General features: G+C 50.0%; 1 protein-coding gene across 1 annotated transcript; it reads right to left on the reverse strand.

Annotated features, from left to right (window-relative positions):
- Positions 1-340: 340 nt before the first annotated feature.
- LOC308620834 (bone marrow proteoglycan-like) lies at positions 341-3128 on the reverse strand. Its single transcript, XM_081240726.1, has 6 exons — positions 2865-3128; positions 2307-2350; positions 1963-2246; positions 1785-1818; positions 1484-1674; positions 341-956 (listed from the first exon to the last, which is right to left on the reverse strand). The coding sequence occupies exons 1-6, from the start codon at positions 3035-3037 to the stop codon at positions 744-746; spliced, it is 939 nt and encodes a 312-aa protein (XP_081096852.1). The 5' UTR covers positions 3038-3128; the 3' UTR covers positions 341-743.
- Positions 3129-17353: the final 14225 nt, after the last annotated feature.

Genomic DNA, 17353 nt, shown 5'->3' on the forward strand with positions numbered 1-17353 from the left:
AACTGGAAGTTAATCCCACTGGGAAACGCTGGGAAGCAGTGCCCGATACTTGCCCCAGAATTATTCCACTTGAGGGGGCAAAGGACTGGGGTACTCATACACCCACTCCTGAGAGTTGTGGGCTGTTCCCAGGGACATGTTAATATCCTGGCACATTAAGGCGATCACAGGTTGTGGGAGAGGAAGAAAAGGCCCTCAGACGTGGAGATGCAAATACAGTACATTGAGAATTCACCTTGAAAGTCTGGAGAGAGATGCGTGGTGTCCTGGCAGCACCTGCAATGCACGAGCCCGGTAATTGGGTGTCCTATGAAAAGAGCCACCTGAGCCCATTCCTCTGTCTCGGGCCACACAGACCCCACCCCATGCTCCATCCTCCTTGAGGGTGATAACTTCTGTTCCTTTTCATGAAAGACAGTAGGGTGGGGAGGTGTGGTCCTTGTATGGCAGAAAGCTCGTGGGTGGGGCTAAGCAGAGTAGATCAATGATTGGAAGAAAAAGAAATCAGTTTCAGGAAAACAATTTTATTGCTGGGGGCTGGAGGGGAGGGGATGGGAGGAGGCTGCCCACAAAGCTCCAGCTCAGTAGGAACAGATGATCGGGAGGCCCACGCCACAGGGAGCTCGACGCCAGTGGCCTCCTGTGAAGACGCAACAGGAAGGAGTCTCAGCCTCTTGTTCTCCCTGACTCAGCACCAGTAGGGCCTTCCCCTCTCCCTACCCCACACCTCAGTGGAGGTGAGTCTAAAGAGCCAGGAGGCCTCTCCTGTGCAGGGTCTGGCTCTTCCTGGAGCCTCCTCCCTGCCAGGCCTTGCCATTATTCATCCCCACTCCCCCCACCTCACTTCCGGTGCACAGGATCACACATCTACCAGCACTGCCCCAGAGCTGGCCAGCAGCCCCGTATGCAAAATTCCAGAGAGTGCCATCAAGCCAGCAAAAGCGTGTGCAGCGACCCTAGGGGAGGCAAGAGGGAAAGAGGTGGGCTGGGACATGGGCAAAGGGAAAGCAGGTAGGCAGAGCTGGGACTATCCCTACCTGACCCTCCCGCTGCCTGCCAGACATTGGTCCTTAAAGGACCGCTGGACCACAATGGACACAGTTCTGGTCAACTGAAATGTAGATCCACAGTGCTTGTCACCATCACATTCTATGCATTCCAGTGACACCCCCATCCTTTTGGCTCTAACAAGAGGTAGGGCAGGAGTGCCAACCCCACCCTACAGACGAGGAACAAGGCTCACGGTCTTGCCCAGGTCCTATAGACAGTCAGAGACTGAGCAGAACTCCCACCTAAACATCCTGGTTCTAAATGCTTGGCTGTTCCCGATGCCTAGGCAGCCCCCTTGTTGTCTCACCCAGGTGTCCATCTATCCCCAGTTCTTCAGGGGATTGTAGAGGAGAAGCACAGACAAATCTGCAGCAGGTTGAACATGGGCTGGGGTCAGGGGGTGCTCCCCACTGAGACCTGGGACCCCTCTTACCCAGCCGGTGACCTGGCCTCTGATCCAGACTTGGCCCTGGTCGATCTGTCTGACTAAGCACTGGATCTGGTAATTCAGGCTGAAGTTGTGGATGCAGATGAGTCTGCCCCGGTAGCACCTCTGGCAAGTCAACTGCAGGGCAGAATGAAAGAGGAAGAATGGAGTGCCTGTCCCACAGGAATTCACGTCACCTTAGTCCTGGGTGTCTAAGTCTCCAAAACTCACCCGCCACCCCACCAGCCCCACAGACATTTGAAGGCTAGAGATTAAGATGAAACTTCTGTTTCCGCATGACCCTCACCTCTTACCCCCAACACCTCTGCGGGTCTCAGCCTCTGCTAACACCCCCAGGGTCCTCAGTGCGGAAAATGACCAGCGACACAGAGGCTGGAGCCACCAGCTCCCCATCGCCACCCTGGGCCTCAGCCTCAGCCACTGGCCACTCACCTGAGCATGAATAAAATTCAGGGCCTCCCCACCAGGAGGAAGCGGCAGGTCTTGCATCCAGGGATGCCCTCCAGTTTTACTGTGTCCTCATCCTTAGGACACTGAAGGTCCCTGTCTACCTCATCCAAGGCTGCGATGGACTCAACAGCCCCCTCTTCCCTGGGGGCATCTTCACTTCCAGAGCCCCTGTCTTCCTCTTCCTCTAGCAGCATCGGCTCCTCCACAGGGACCCCCTTTGCCTCACTTTCTGGCACCTCCCCAACCTGAGGCAGGGTGTCATCTCCCAAGGGGCTCTCAATGTTGGACATTTCAGTTCCTGGCAAGAAGAAAGGCCAAGTGCCCCTCCTTCACATCTTCCCCTCTTCCTCCCCAGAACCACGGACAGCTCCCTCCTGGCCCCAGGCATTTGCAAGCTGAGCCCTGGAAGAAGAAGAACCCGGAACAGAGCCCACCCCACCCCAGGAGAAGCCAACCTCCCACATGAGGTCCTGGTGGTGACGGGCATGAACTTAGAGTCAGGCAGTTGTGGGTTTTGTTCTGGTTCCATCATCTACTAGCTTTAGTTCTTCATTTGTGACATGGGTATAGCACACCACATACCTCATGGGGATGCTATGAGGATTAAAGGAGATAAGGCATAGAAGACGCTTAGCACAGCACACTCGGTGAGCTCAAAGTAAAAGAAGTGATCATTTGATCATCGTTTGCATCTTGCAGAAAGGACAACATTGAGAACGTCACAGTAGAACCAAGACTGCAGACATGCAGATGCCCTGAGGAATCCCTTCAACTCCAGCTCTAGAGTCCCCGCTCCTTTCTGTGCAGAGATCCTGAAATAGGGGATGGCCAGAGAGGAAGGTGGCTATGTGACTCTGACCGTATAAACTATAGAAAGGAGTCAAGTAGAGAAAGAAAGGCTCACGGTCAAGGAGACTTTCTCAGATGAAGAGCTGAAACTTTCCCAAGTAGAAGAGCCAGAAGTAGGTGGAGTTTCATTTTGGCTTTATCCTGCAATGGAGAACAGAGTTGGACACACACACACACACACATACACAAGAGCCACACCATTAGGGGACCTTGAGAGGGAGGTGGAGAAAGAGAAAGCATGAATAGAAGTCAAGATGGGATGGAAAAGCTACTGCTGTGCCCACGCCCTGATGCTCTAGGACACTGAGACCTCTTTCTGAATAGAGTGAAGCAGACCATGAGGGGCAGCCAAGGCTGACTTTCCTGTGGGCTTGGATGGGAAGAAGGGAGTATTACCTTTCTTTGTTTGTACTTAATGGTCTCCGCAGAGTCTACGAAAAAAGAGAGGATCAAGACAACATGATTGTTGGCCTTCTTAGGAACTCGCAGCCCTTGGAAAGCATGTCTCCTCTTCAAAGCTCAGAAAGCCACACACACCCTCGCATCCTCCATGCTCTGCCTTCCCCAGCCAAGGAGAGCTTTCACAGAGCTCAAAAGAAATGTGATAGGCTGAGGCTGAGAAGTCCTGACCCTGCTGACATCTGAGAGCCACACACAGTCCCAGCCAGCCCTCTAGAACCTCTCAGCCTGAGTCAGGCACCTCCCAGGAGATTGAACATTTACTTAGGACCAGCTCCACTGCAACAGGGAAGGCACGCACTAGCCCAGAGCTCCTCCTGGGTCCCGAGGCGCACCCCAAACTCCGTCCTCCTTCACTCCATCCCACAATGATGCTTTATATAGGAGCTTTTTAGGAAGTTCTCCAGAGGCAGGAGGGTTTGCCTCACAGCCTGAGGGAGATGGGAGGGCTGAAAAGAACCATTTCTTCACATCTCTGGGGAGCCCATTCATTCTCTCCTGACACCCCTTTCAGGAACCTGGGGGCCATTCTGGGCTTGCTCTGGGCCAGTGGTTCTTATCCTGGGCTGCACTTCAGAATCTCCTAGGGAGTTTTCCAAAATACACAGCTCTCCGGCTTTACTGATGGGGATGTGACTGCCACAGATACTTTGGAAACACATCTGTCAATATCTATTAAAATTAAAAGTGTACAGATCAGGACTTCCCTGGTGGTCCAGTAGTTAATACTCCATGCTTCCACTGCAGGGGGTGGGTGTTCCATCCCTGGTCGGGGAACTAAGAGCCCACATGCCGCAAGGGGCAGCCAAAACAAAAAAACGTGCATAGATCATTTGATCCATTTGAGTTTTTGGACATTATCCTTTGGAGATAAAAGTACCTATAAATAAAAACACTTTTACAAAGTTGGGTATTGCTTTACCATTTACAGACATCAAAACAACCCATATCCATCAGTGGAGCATTGAGTAAAATGTGGCTCATCTATTCTACAGAATATAATGTGACTCTTGTTTGTTTGGTTGGTTGGTTGGTTGGTTGGTTTTTGGCCGTGCTGCGCAGCTTGCGGGATCTTAGTTCCCCGACCAGGGATCGAACCCAGGCCTCAGCAGTGGAAGTGCAGGGTCCTAACCACTGGACCTCCAGGGAATTCCCCAGAATATAATGTGACTCTTTAAAGAAGATATGGACCTATATCTGTAAACCTGAAGAGATGTGTATGCTGTACTGTGAAGTGAAAAAAGAAAAGCAAAATACAGGGAAATACTTACAAAAGTATGAGAATACTTTTGTAAAGAATAAAAACATATGTGAGTATCTATCTGTGAGTTTCCTTTACATAACCACAGACTGTAGAGCTGGCGTACTAAACGGGATTCACACCAGCCTGCTTACTTTGGTGGCCTCCAAGAGTAGATGAAGCAGAGGGAAGAAAGGGGAGGGAGATTGTTGTTTTCCTTCTCTTTATAGCTCTGCATGTTTCAATGGTTACGATGTGTGTACTCACTCTGAAATTTTGCAAGAGACCTTATTAAAGAGTTTAAAAATACACAAACCCCTAGGGACTTTCCTGGTGGCACAGTGGTTAAGATTCCGAGCTCCCAATGCAGGGGGCCCAGGTTCGATCCCTGGTCAGGGAACTAGATCTAACGTGCATGCTGCAACTAAGAGTTCACATGCCACAACTAAGGAGCCCACATGCCACAACTAAGGAGCCCACCTGCTGCAACTAAATAAATAAATAAATAATTTAAAAATACACAAACCCCACCTTGAGAAATTTTGATTGGCTAGTAGATCTAGAGTGCAGGGCAGACGTATGCCTTTTTAAAAAGCTTCCCAGCTGATTCTGATGGAAAATGTGTCTGAGAATCACTGTCCTGGGGATGTCTGAGCACAGGATATGCTCACATCTGCCTAACCCCACTTTCCTTCAAAACTTAGCCACTCAGTTGGCCAGTGTACCAGCCTTGATTATGGTAACATTTACTGCACATTTTAAACCTCTGTGCACTGCATCTATTACCTCACTTACAACAGCCTAGTGTGCTAGGTAGGTGATATCTCCGTGGTTCAGGTGAGAAATCCAAGGCTCCATGCGGCTCCTAACCCACTCCCCACACCCCCTCCCCATATTGGATCAAACTCCATGTGTTTGTCCTTCAGAGTGCTTTCTGGAGTTAGTCATTCTCTCTTTATTGTGAAATTATCTGGTCAATGGGTCAACATCTATCTCCCTCCCTAGACTACAAGTTCCTGGATAGCAGAGACCATGTCCGTTTACTCACCTTTGTAGCCTTGGTGCCTACACATAGTAGTGCCTGCACATAGTAGGTCCTCAATAAACATTGTTGAATGAATAAACGAATGAATAGTTAAGCAAATTGCTCAGGTAAATAAGTTGGGATTCAAATCCAGTTCTCTCTGGCACCAAATTTCTCTTCCCTTCCATGTGCCTGTTGTATGTCAAAAACTAGGCTGTCTAGGTGGAGACAAAACACAGTAAATTATAATCCTTGCCCTCAATTTGCTTGCAATCTAACTGGTAAGGGGAGACACATCCCGATAAAACAAGAGGAGATGGGTTAAGACCCAAGCTAAGAGGCACTCTCTGCTGATTCAGAAGAAATTCCAGAGTGGAAGAGTGTAGGTAAGGCTCTAGGAAAACAAGGAGCTGAGTCTCATCTGGATGGATTTGTGGTGAATCGAAGGGAAGGAAACAGGTGGTCCGGGTAGAAAGAAGGGCATGAGCAAGGTGTGCAAGTGGTGTGACATTGGCATGTGCACAGGACAGGGTCCTTTCATAACTCAAGTCAATAATAGTATGCACCTTGGAAGAGGGTGGGCAAAACAGGGAACCAGTACATCCCATCTTGAGCCAAGGATGGAGATATCCTTCTCCTGTATCCACTGACTTAATGAGACAGACACAGGAATAAGGGGACGACTCAACGAGAGCCAAGACAGGAGCTCTGAGCTGCGTTCTGTTCACTCCCATCCCGGGCCGCCCTGGCAGGGCCACTTTACATGTATGTGGAGAGAGCTATTACAGGCAGACAAGGACAGGATGGAGCCGACTCTTAGAGCCCAGTTGGTGGCTTGGCGCTGGCTTTTTTCTGGTCACACCATGCGGCTTGCGGGATCTTAGTTCCCCCGACCAGGGGTCGAACCAGTGCCCCCCGCAGTGGAAGCGTGGATTCTTAACCACTGCACCGCCGGGGAAGTCCTGGGAAGTTCTCCTTTAGGTCACACAATCCACAGTCTGAAATCCACGGCTCAGTGAACACAGAAATTCCATTTCCTCGACATCCAGTGGAGGTATAGAGCAGTGGCTGAGAGTGTCGGTTCTGGAATCAGACAGTCCCAGTTTGAATTGAGACTCTACCACTTAGTAGCTGTGTGACACTGGACAAGCTTCTTAACCTCTCTGTACCTCATTGTCATTGTTCATAAAGTGGGGATAACAACATCTGCCTCGCTGGGAACGAATGAGATAGCACGTTTGCAGCAGACACGCCGTGAGCTGCACAGCCTCCGCCTTGCCTTCTGGCTTCTGGGGTTCCATTTCCTAGGGATCTCGGTGGGGGCCAGGCCTCTTAGTATGGAAGACAGATGTGACAGATAGACTCCCAGCTTCCTTCATAGCTAAGGCACGACTAGGCTCCATCAAATAGAAGCGTCTATTCAAGACTTCGAATGGAGCTAGGGACCAAACAGTGGGGGCCAGGAAGACCGCTCTCTGGTGGCAGTAATGATGAGGCTGAGTTCCTGGGGACCTCCCTGGTGGTCCAGTGGTTAAGAATCCACCTTCCAATGTGGGGGACGTGGGTTAAATCCCTGGTCGAGAAACTAAGATCCTACATGCCACGGGGCAACTAAGCCCACGCGCTGCAACTACTGAGCCCGCACGCCAAAACTAGAGAGCCTAAGTGCTGCAACTAGGACCCAATGCCGCCAAAAATACATAAATAAAATATTTTTTTAAAAAGAGAGATTGAGCTCCTGGGGCTGCAGTGGTCATAGGGCTAGAGGATGGACCCAAGGTCCAAGCCTTACCGCACCCCGGGTGCCAGCCACAAGGTCTGAATCTCAGCAGCAGCAGTGGGATCTTCCCCAGACCTGATCTGTGGCCTGGTTTTGGCCTCACACCTGGTCCTCTAAGCCCTTCCTGCAAACTTATGATCTACCCGCTTTCCTTTTTTTTTTTAATAATATTTATTTATTTATGTGGCTGCATCAGGTCTTAGTTGCAGCACACAGGATCTTTGTTGAGGCATGCGGGATCTTTCATTGCAGTGCATGGGCACTTCGTTGTGGCACACGGGCTTCTCTCTAGTTGTGGCATGCGGGCTCTAGAGCACGCAGGCTTAGTTGCCCCGGGGCATGTGGAATCTTAGTATCAAACCCACATCCCCTGCATTAGAAAGCAGATTCTTAACCACTGGACCACCAGGGAAGTCTCAACCCCATTTCCTTATTTTTATTTTTATTATTTGGCTGCGTTGGGTCTTCGTTGCTCCCTGCAGGCTTTCTCTAGTTGCAGCGAGCAGGGGCTACTCTTCGTTGTGGTGCGCGGGCTTCTCATTGCGGTGGCTTCTCTTGCTGCGGAGCACGGGCTCTAGAGCGCAGGCTCAGTAGTTGTGGCGCTTGGGCTTAATTGCTCCGTGGCATGTGGGATTTTCCCAGACCAGGGCTCGAACCCGTGTCCCCTGCATTGACAGGTAGATTCTTAACCACTGCGCCACCAGGGAAGCCCCCCATTTCCTTTTGATAAATTCGTTTTTCTCTCAGATCAGCCAGGGAGAGTTTCTTTTGCCTGCCACTAAAAGCCCTAACAGATACAGCATTTAGCACAGAAACTGGCATTCAGTTATTGCTCAACAAATGACAGCTACTTGTGTAAGTGACTGAGGTCTTTGGGCTGACCCACATTAATCAAGTTCTCAAGAGACCCATGTCTACATCCGGTACCGATGATATAATTTAGGTTGACCTATATCCGCAAGGGACCCACTTAGGGCCCTCTGATCAGCATGTTCTCTCCCTGCATCCCAAGCTACAGTGTGCTCAGTTTACCTGGATTTTGAATGGAAGCAGAGAGCTGGAGGTCTCGGGGCCCAGTGCCTTTCAGCCTCAGGCCTGCCTTCTTCCCCCAAGAAGTGCTGGACAAACATTGCAAGATCCTGAGTCTTAGGAATCCCCCTTTCTACCTCCCAAAGTTACTCCAGAGCTTGGATGACCCTAAACAGACTCAGTCATCCATTTCCTTATCAGCACTCCCATGGGGGATCCCAGCAGACAACCCCTGTATTTCATCTTTCCTGATCTCATTCTCAGGGACTCATCCCAACTTTAGGCTCATGGGAGAGCTTGCTGTAGCCCCGGTACAGCCTGTGCAGGGGCAGACCTGGCACTGAGGCATCTGCCCTGCCACAAATGTGCACACGTGTCTACAGGGCGCTGAGCAGAGGTCACCTTGGCGAAGGTGGCCAATACCAAGGAGGTCTGGTTTATGTCCCTCCCATGACCAACACAGAGCAGCTTGAAGGTAGAAAGCACTGCAGCTCCAAATACCCAACTCACACTACTCAGCCCTCATCTCCACTTGCACCCTCCCCACACCCTGCCCCAGGGTTTATCAACCTAGAAACGATGAATGGATTCAAGGGGCCATGAACTCTGCAAACATAGACAACATATGGTGTGATGTTTCTCGGGTGAGTGTTCAAACCATCCATAAGATGGCTCTATGGCCTCCCAAAAGGCAAAGGAACTTCTCACTTTACTGGATGATCTGTTCTCAAATTGCCAGGAATGACCTCCATCCTTCTCCACCAAAAACGTCCTCCTTGGCTCTCGTAATCAGCGGAATTCTAAGACGGCCCTGAAGATCCTTCTCCCACTCCCGTGCACATATGGTGCATAATCCCTGGGACTGCACATAGGGACAGAGGATGGATTTTACTCCTATGGTTGTGTTATATTATATGGCACAGTTGACCTTATGAAAGGGAGAATATCCCGGATGAGTCTGATCTAATCAGGCAAGCCCTTTAAAGTGACTGGGCTCCTTCTGAAGTCGGAGATTACAAACATGAGCAGGATTCAACCCAAGGGAGGCTCTCCATTGCTGGCTTTGAGGACGGAGGGCAAGGAATGTGGAGCAGCCCCCATGTGACAGCCAGCCAGGAACAGCAGAAGGAACAGAATTTTACCACAACCATGTGAGCTTGGAAGAGGACCCTGAACTCTAGATGAGAACACAGCTCAGCCAACACCTTGATTTTAGCCTTGAGAGATGCTGAAAAGAAAATCCAGCCTTGCCATGCCCACACTTCTGACCTACAGAACTATGAGCTAATAAATGTGTGCTGTTTGAAGTCACTAAATCTGTGCCAATTTGTTATGTGGCGTAGAAGACACATACAACCCTCGAGGCCCATTTCCTTCCCAGGATGAAACTTACAGTTAGTGCAATTGATGGTGGGGGATTGATTGGCACAGGGGAGTGTCCCAAAGGAATGGACTGGAGGACCTTCTAAAGAACCCAGGGAAAGAAGGTCAGGAAATATGGACAGGGAGAAAGGGAGGTTTGATTCCAGCCAGAGGTCCCACCACCCTTCCCCTCAGGCCATAAGAGGCTGGTTAGCCTCTTCTAGCTCCAAGTTCTGCCCTCAGAGAAGCAATGAGCTGCAGGAGCCAGAACTTCAGAGCTGATCAACTGCCTGCTGCCTGGGCTTAGCCAACATCTCCCTGGGGGCAGATAAGAGGTGGTGAAAGGACTAACATCATCCCAGGGTAAGCAGCCCAGGAGACAGAGACCTGGGCCTTTGCTCTGTGAAATCAACCTTGATTTACAGCTCCTTTGACACTTCCCCCTTTAGATGCCCCAACAATTGACATAGACCAAGGCCTGGGCTGCTAGGGCTGCAAGGGCCTTTAGAGTTGACCCAGTCCAGTCTCCATGCCTAAGATATGGAGGACTCAGATGTCCTGATTCCCAGTTCAGTGCTTTTCCTTCGCCCTTGGTGAGAGAACCCCCCCTGGCCTCCAGGCATCTCCTCTCCCAGGGACTGTGTACACACAGCAAGGTTAGAAGGAATACGTCTTTGCAGTCAGTGCCCATCCCCCACCCCACCTTCCACCTTCAATACTTCCCCAGACCATCTAATTCTCTCCATCTCTGCTGCCACCTCCTTAGCCCAAGCTGCCAACCTTTGATAACGTACATCCGAGCCCATCATCCCCATGCTTGCTATTCAGTGTCTTCCTTCTGTGCTAGGAGTTCACCCAAACTCATTACCATTGCCTTCAAGGGCCTCCATGGTCTGGCTCTTGTCTACTTGTCCAGCCTCACTGGTGTGTGTGACCCTTGTCATACTGGTTTCTGCTCCATTGGCCAAGTTAAAGTTTGGTACTGGCTCCTTCTCATCTAGCGGGTCTCGGCTCCAAGGTCGCCTCCTCAGAGAAGTCTTCTCTGATGACTCTTTCTAAAGAAGCCCACTCTGGGGACTTCCCTGGTGGCTCAGTGGTTAAGAATTCACCTGCCCATGAAGGGGATACGGGTTCGCGCCCTGGTCAGGGAAGAGCCTACGTGCCGCAGAGCAACTAAGCCCCTGTGCTGCAACTACGGAGCCTGCGCTCTAGAGCCCACAAGCCACAACTACTGAAGCCCGTGCGCCTAGAGCCCGTGCTCCACAACTAGAGAAGCCACCACGATGAGAAGCCCGTGCACCTCAACGAAGAGTAGCCCCTGCTGGCTGCAACTAGAGAAAGCCCGCGCGCAGCAATGAAGACCCAACGCAGCCAAAAGTAAAATTAATTAATTAATTAATTAATTAATTAAATTTTTTAAAAAAGCCCACCCAACCCATTCGCATATCTAGTTACACTGGTGCACACCATTCATTTACTTCCATCAGAACATTTGCCAAAGTGATACAATCTTGCTCTTTCACTGGTTTCTTGTTTACTGTCTGTCTTTCCCAGTAGGAAGTAAGTTCTAAGAAAACAGGGACCTCATCTTTCTTGCTCACTGTCTAGAACTCTACCCAGATCATAGAAGGAGTTTTTCAATTAGTTGATTAATCAACTTGAAATTTACTTCCTGGAGAAAGTCCAGCTGAGTTAAAGTCAAAGTCCATTAATTTCAATTCTACAGGTGTCTTTCTGAGCCCCACCTGCCATGGACACAATCGTGGGCCAGGCTCTGTGCACTGGGTCATACATTCATTCATTCAGTAAATACTCAGAGGTGGTCTCTAATCTCAGGGAGGCTTCATGTAGCTGATAAAGCAAGACAAACAAAATGAACCTCTTAGTAAAACAAGGCACTGTATTGAGTGGACACTTAGAAGGATAAAACTTTCACTTGCTAGAAGATACCAAGTTTCCGTGCTACCAGAGTCACATTAAGGGCAAGGGCAGGCAGAGAGGGCTTCCTTGTAAAGGTGTTCCTTGGCCTGGGCTCTGAAGGATTGACAGACAGGAGAGGAGAGGCAGAAGAGAAGTAGGAGGCATTCTAGGAGCCAAACCATGGCCCTGAACTGCTGGAATTTGAGCCAGGATATGGAGGATTGGTGTTTCCTGGAGGTTGTCAAAGAACGAGGTGGGTTCGTTTCTCGGCACCAAAGCCAAGCTCCTCCAATGAGCAGTGTAGACTTGCTGGCCAGTGCGTCAACCCCCTCGACTCCTTACACCGTAGTAATCTGGTTTCTGCCCACCCCGCATCGCTCCACGGAAACTACTCTTGCCAAGGTCCCCACTGACCACCTAATTGCCAAACCCAACAGACATTCTTCAGTTCTTGTCTTCTTTGACCTCTACAGTGTCTGATACCTCTTTACTTCCTCCTTCTTAAAAACAGCCTCTTTTCTTAACAACTTCTCTAGCCATGCCTTCCCAATTTCTGCTGGTGGGCTCCTCTTCCTCTTCTGGAATTTTAAATGTTGGCCATCACCTGGTTTCTTCTTTTTTTTTTTTTTTTGCGTTACGCAGGCCTCTCACTGTTGTGGCCTCTCCCATTGTGGAGCACAGGCTCCAGATCACAGGCCCAGCGGCCATGGCTCACGGGCCTAGCCGCCCCGCAGCATGTGGGATCTTCCCGAACCGGGGCACGAACCCATGTACCCTGCATCGGCAGGCGGACTCTCAACCACTGCGCCACCAGGGAAGCCCCATCAACTGGTCTCTTGGTGCCCTTCTTTCCTAACTCTACACGTGCTCCATAGGTTATCTCATCCACCCGCACGTCTCAAGCTATGAAATATATACAGATCACTCCCAAACCTTCATCTCCAGCTCCAGACCTGCTCCTCACCAGGTTTGGTCCACAACTGAAGACTCACATATACAGCCACCAAATAAGCCTCCCAACTTGGATGTCCCATGCGCATTATGAATTCAACACGTCAGACTGACTCGTCACATACACACGTGCACACACACACACACACACCCCTACACAAAACTGCTCCTCTTCTTCTGGTCCCTTTCTCAGGAGGAATCATCACCTTGCACCCAAACCCCCAAGCCGGGACTCTGGGGCCACCTTCCACAATCTTCTCATCACCACACATTCACGGTCATAGTGGTCCTCCTTCCGCATCTCGTCTACCCACCCAACCCCACTTCCCCTGCTGCTCTCCTAACCAACTGCTGACTGTCTTTCACCTGGATCACTTCAGTGGCTCTCAAATCACTTTCCCTTCCTCCTCTTACCATAACCTCCCCCATCTCTTTTTTTTTAATTTATCTATTTATTTATTTGTTTTTTTAATTTTTGGCTGCATTGGGTCTTCGTTGCTGTGCGCGGGCTTTCTCTAGTTGCAGCGAGCGGTGGGGCTACTCTTCACTGCAGTGCGCAGCCTTCTCATTGCAGTGGCTTCTCTTGTTGCAGAGCATGGGTTGTAGGCACGCAGGCTTCAGTACTTGTGGCACATGGGCTCTAGAGCACAGCCTCCGTACTTGTGGCGCACGGGCTTAGTTGCTCCGCGGCATGAGGGATCTTCCCGGACCAGGGCTCGAACCCATGTCCCTCAAATTGGCAGGCAGGTTCTTAACCACTGCGCCACCAGGGAAGTCCACCCCTCACCCCCACGTCTCTGATACATTGTCTGTCTGCTGCCAAAATGAGCTCCTAAAACCCGGAGCTCATCACACAAACACTTTTCAATCACTTCTTCTTGCTCTTGGGCAAATACTTTCTTCCTGATCTGGCCCCTCCTTACCTCTACTTCAGCACTATTGACATTTGGAACTGGATACTTCTTTGTTGCAGGGGGATGTCCTGTGCAGTGTTGGGTGTTTCGCACAATGTCCTCACCCTCTAGATGCCAGTAGTACCTTCCCCCCAAGTTGTGACGATCAAAAATATCTCCAGGTATTGCCACATGTCCCCTTGGGGGCAGACTTGCCCCCTAGTTGAGAGCCACTGGTCTACAACCTCAACTCTCCAAACACACACACACACACACACACACACACACCACTCTGCTCCAATCATACTGAACGCCCTGCTATTTCCCTAATATTCTGTGAGCTCTCAGATACCATTTCATCTGCCCTGAATGCCCTTTCCTCTCTAACCACTGTGCTAACCCTCCTCTTCTACTAAGTCTCAGCCAAAGATCAACTCTTCCAGGAAGCCTGCCCTGATTCTCCCAGAGAGAAGTAGAAAGGAACCTCATGGGGTTTAACTCTAGCCCCGCCCCTATCCCATCTCATGGCAACTGTCTTCTTGCTGTCTCCCCAGAAGACTGGCAGCGTTCCCTTTCTCACCTGTGTATCTCTGGTACCTGCAGTGTCCTGGAAACATACCAAAGGCTCAATTCATGTTTGCTGAATAAGCGAATGAATGATGAAAAGAAATTTTTGTTTAAGATGAGTTGAGCAGATGCTCCCTGAAATGAGATCTTAAGCAGGAATTTTAAGAACAATAACAGCAGCAGCATTTAACATTTAAGAAACACTTTCTTTCTTTTCTTTTTTGAATATTTTTGGCCACACTGCGTGGCATATGGGATCTTAGTTCCCTGACAAGGGATGGAAACTGCCCCCCCTGCAGTGGAAGCACAGTCTTAACCACTGGATCGCCAGGGAAGTCCCAGGAAGCACTTTCTATGTGTTAAGTGTTTTGAGTGTTCCATATCATTTAATCTTCTAAACAACTGTATCAGACAAGTACCACTGTCATCTGTAAATTATAGACAAAAAGACTGAGGCTCAGGATGGTGAAGTTGCCTACCAGGTAAGCATCAAAGCCAGGATTTGAACGGAGAGCCTGAGCTCTTATCCTCCACACCTCACTTCCCCATAGTGGTGACTAATTAGCTCAAAGCAACGTGAGTGGCACTCAAGCCACCCTGTAAGTTAGTGGGGCAGGTGATAATATAGGAAATATGAAGAATGTGCTCCTTGGGATTCAAAGGATCCTGGGGCCATTCCTGGCTCTGTCACTCGTGAGCTGGCCCACCACGTGAGCTTGGTAGGTGCCTCATCTCCCGTTCTCTGTCTACCCATCTGCAAGTTAAGGATGAGAAACTCACAGGGTTTGGGGAAGACTCACTGAGTAGGTGGTTGCACAAGAATCTAATCTGACACATGGTAGGTCCTGAACAAACAATCCTAAATACTCTCCCCATTTTAGAAATAGAGAAAGCAAGGCTCAGAAAGGTTAAGTGATGGTCCAAATTTCATGTACTGGCAAACGACGGAACTTGAAAAAAAGAATTCTAGGGGCTTCCCTGTTGGCGCAGTGGTTGAGAATCTGCCTGCCAATGCAGGGGACACGGGTTCGATCCCTGGTCTGGGAAGTTCCCACATGCTGTGGAGCAACTGGGCCCGTGAGCCACAACTACTGAGCCTGCGCATCTGGAGCCTGTGCTCCGCAATGAGAGGCCACGACAGTGAGAGGCCCGCTCACCGCAATGAAGAGTGGCCCCCGCTCACCGCAACTAGAGAAAGCCCTCGCACAGAAACGAAGACCCAACGCAGTCAAAAATAAATAAATTAATTAATAAATTTAAAAAAAGAGAATTCTAATGAGCAGATATTTTCTGAGCATCTTCGACGTACTCAACACTGCATGGGACCAATCACAGACACCACCAAGAGGAGCCAGGTCCTGAGCACCTGGAGATATAGCTCTGCTCTCCCAGCTGGAAGCTCAGAGCCATGATGGAGGTTCAGTTGGTGGGAAGAGCCCTGAACTGGGGTCTCACAGAAACAGCAGGGGAGCTAGTGCCTGTGCAGTGAGGGCCTATGGATACAAGCTGACTCGCTGATTTGGTAATGAGTGGGAAAGGCAGTTGGTCATGGTGATTGGCGTAATGGGCTTTCACGTTTGCTGGTCTAGCGTCAGGCTGGACACACAAACCAACCCTGAAGCAGCTTCTGTCAGGCCCCAGAAAGACTCCTAGAGATGACTGAGGGGTCCTGCGGTGGGAGAGGGTTTGTGTACCTCAGGGTCTTCCCCCCAGATAGACCTCCTCTCTCTTGACCAGCTGTGGAGGGAAGGCATTCTGATGCTAAGGATGGATGCATCTTTCCATCCCCTTGTTGACAGAAATTAATCAATAGCCAATCTAAGAAAAAAATAGAAATTTTAATTTTTTTATATTTATTTCTTTGACTGCATTGGGTCTTAGTTATGGCATGCGGGATCTTTTTAGTTGCAGCGTGCGGGATCTTTTTAGTTGCAGCATGCAGGATCTTTGCTTTAGTTGCAGCATGCGAACTCTTAGTTGTGGCATGTGGGATCTAGTTCCCTGACCAGGGATCGAACCATGGCCCCCTGCATTGGGAGCGCGGAGTCTTAGCCACCAGGACACCAGGGAAGTTCCAGAAATGGAAAATTTTATTCGAGCCAACCTGAGGGTTATAACCCAGGAGACAGTCTTTCAGAAAGTTCTGAGGTCTGTTCCACCTGTTAGGGATCAAAGCAATGACATCAGTTTTTGAGACAAAGGGTTATATGTCAAATGACGTATTATTGACAGTTTACACCATCCAGATCTACACGTACAGTGAGTAGTGGGTCGTGGGTCATTGTGACCCCTTACAAGATCAAGAAGGAAGGTTATCTCCTAAGGAGGTCTGATTAATGCAGATGCACAACACACATCTTCATTAGGAGAGGGAGGAGGCCCAAATGGGCTGAGAACATTTTTATGTTTAAATCTTTCTTGTCATAAAATATAAATTTTATTTCATCACCTCCCCCAACATGATACTCCCAGAAATACCCCAAACTTCTCCAAAGCCTCCTGGCTCAAGTCACCCTGAGGTTTCCACAGGCAAATCCCTGCAGGTGGGGAACGGAAATCTCAGGGTGGTGGAAGGTTAAAGAGGCTCCTTCCTTCCTTCAAACATGCATTCATTCCTTCCCTCTTTCCTTCCCTTCTTCTCTTCTCTCCCTTTCCTTTCCCCTTCCTCCCTCCCTCCCATCTTACCTTCCTTCCTTCTTTCTCTCGGTATTTGTCTCTACCTCTTTCTGTCTTTCTTTTTTTAAAAAAATTTTTGGCTGTGTTGGGTCTTCGTTGCTGCGCGCGGGCTTTCTCTAGTTGAGGCGAGCAGGGACTACTCTTTGCTGCGGTGCACGGGCTTCTCATTGTGGTGGCTACTCTTTGTTGCGGAGCACGGGCTCTAGGCGCACGGGCTTCAGTAGTTGCAGCACAGGGGCTCAGTAGTTGTGGCCCACGGGCTCTAGAGCGCAGGCTCAGTAGTTGTGAAGCACAGGCTTAGTTGCTCCACAGCATGTGGGATTTTCCCGGACCAGGGATCGAACCCGCATCCCCTGCATCGGCAGGCAGACTCTCAACCACTGCGCCACCAGGGAAGGCCTTTTTAAGGCCTTAGCCAGGTAACAGGTGCTTTACTCGGGCACGTGGCGACAGCCCTGCTCAGGCACAGGCAAGACAGAAGATGGGTCGCCCTCCCCCTGCACTCCGTCCTGACCCAGCTAAACATCTCCAGGCCTGAGCTTCCTGCTCTGTAAAAACGGGGATGGTAAGGGTCAGTGTCCTGGGAGGAAACAGTCAGTGGTCTCAAAAGGGACGACTGGGCTTCCCTGGTGGTGCAGTGGTTGAGAGTCTGCCT

Source organism: Mesoplodon bidens (genome assembly GCF_964165515.1).
Source record: "Mesoplodon bidens genome assembly, chromosome: 7".
Lineage (NCBI taxonomy): Eukaryota > Metazoa > Chordata > Mammalia > Artiodactyla > Ziphiidae > Mesoplodon > Mesoplodon bidens.

Excerpts from the sequence above, each read along its gene's own strand:
- LOC308620834 (XM_081240726.1), bottom strand. The coding sequence starts at position 3,037 with ATGCTTTCTCTTTCTCCACCTCCCTCTCAAGGTCCCCTAATGGTGTGG. Across the intron at positions 2,247-2,306 it reads CCAGGAGGGAGCTGTCCGTG|GAACTGAAATGTCCAACATT; the intron begins GTTCTGGGGAGG and ends TCTTCTTGCCAG. Across the intron at positions 1,675-1,784 it reads AGAGGTGTTGGGGGTAAGAG|GTGACGTGAATTCCTGTGGG; the intron begins GTGAGGGTCATG and ends CCCAGGACTAAG.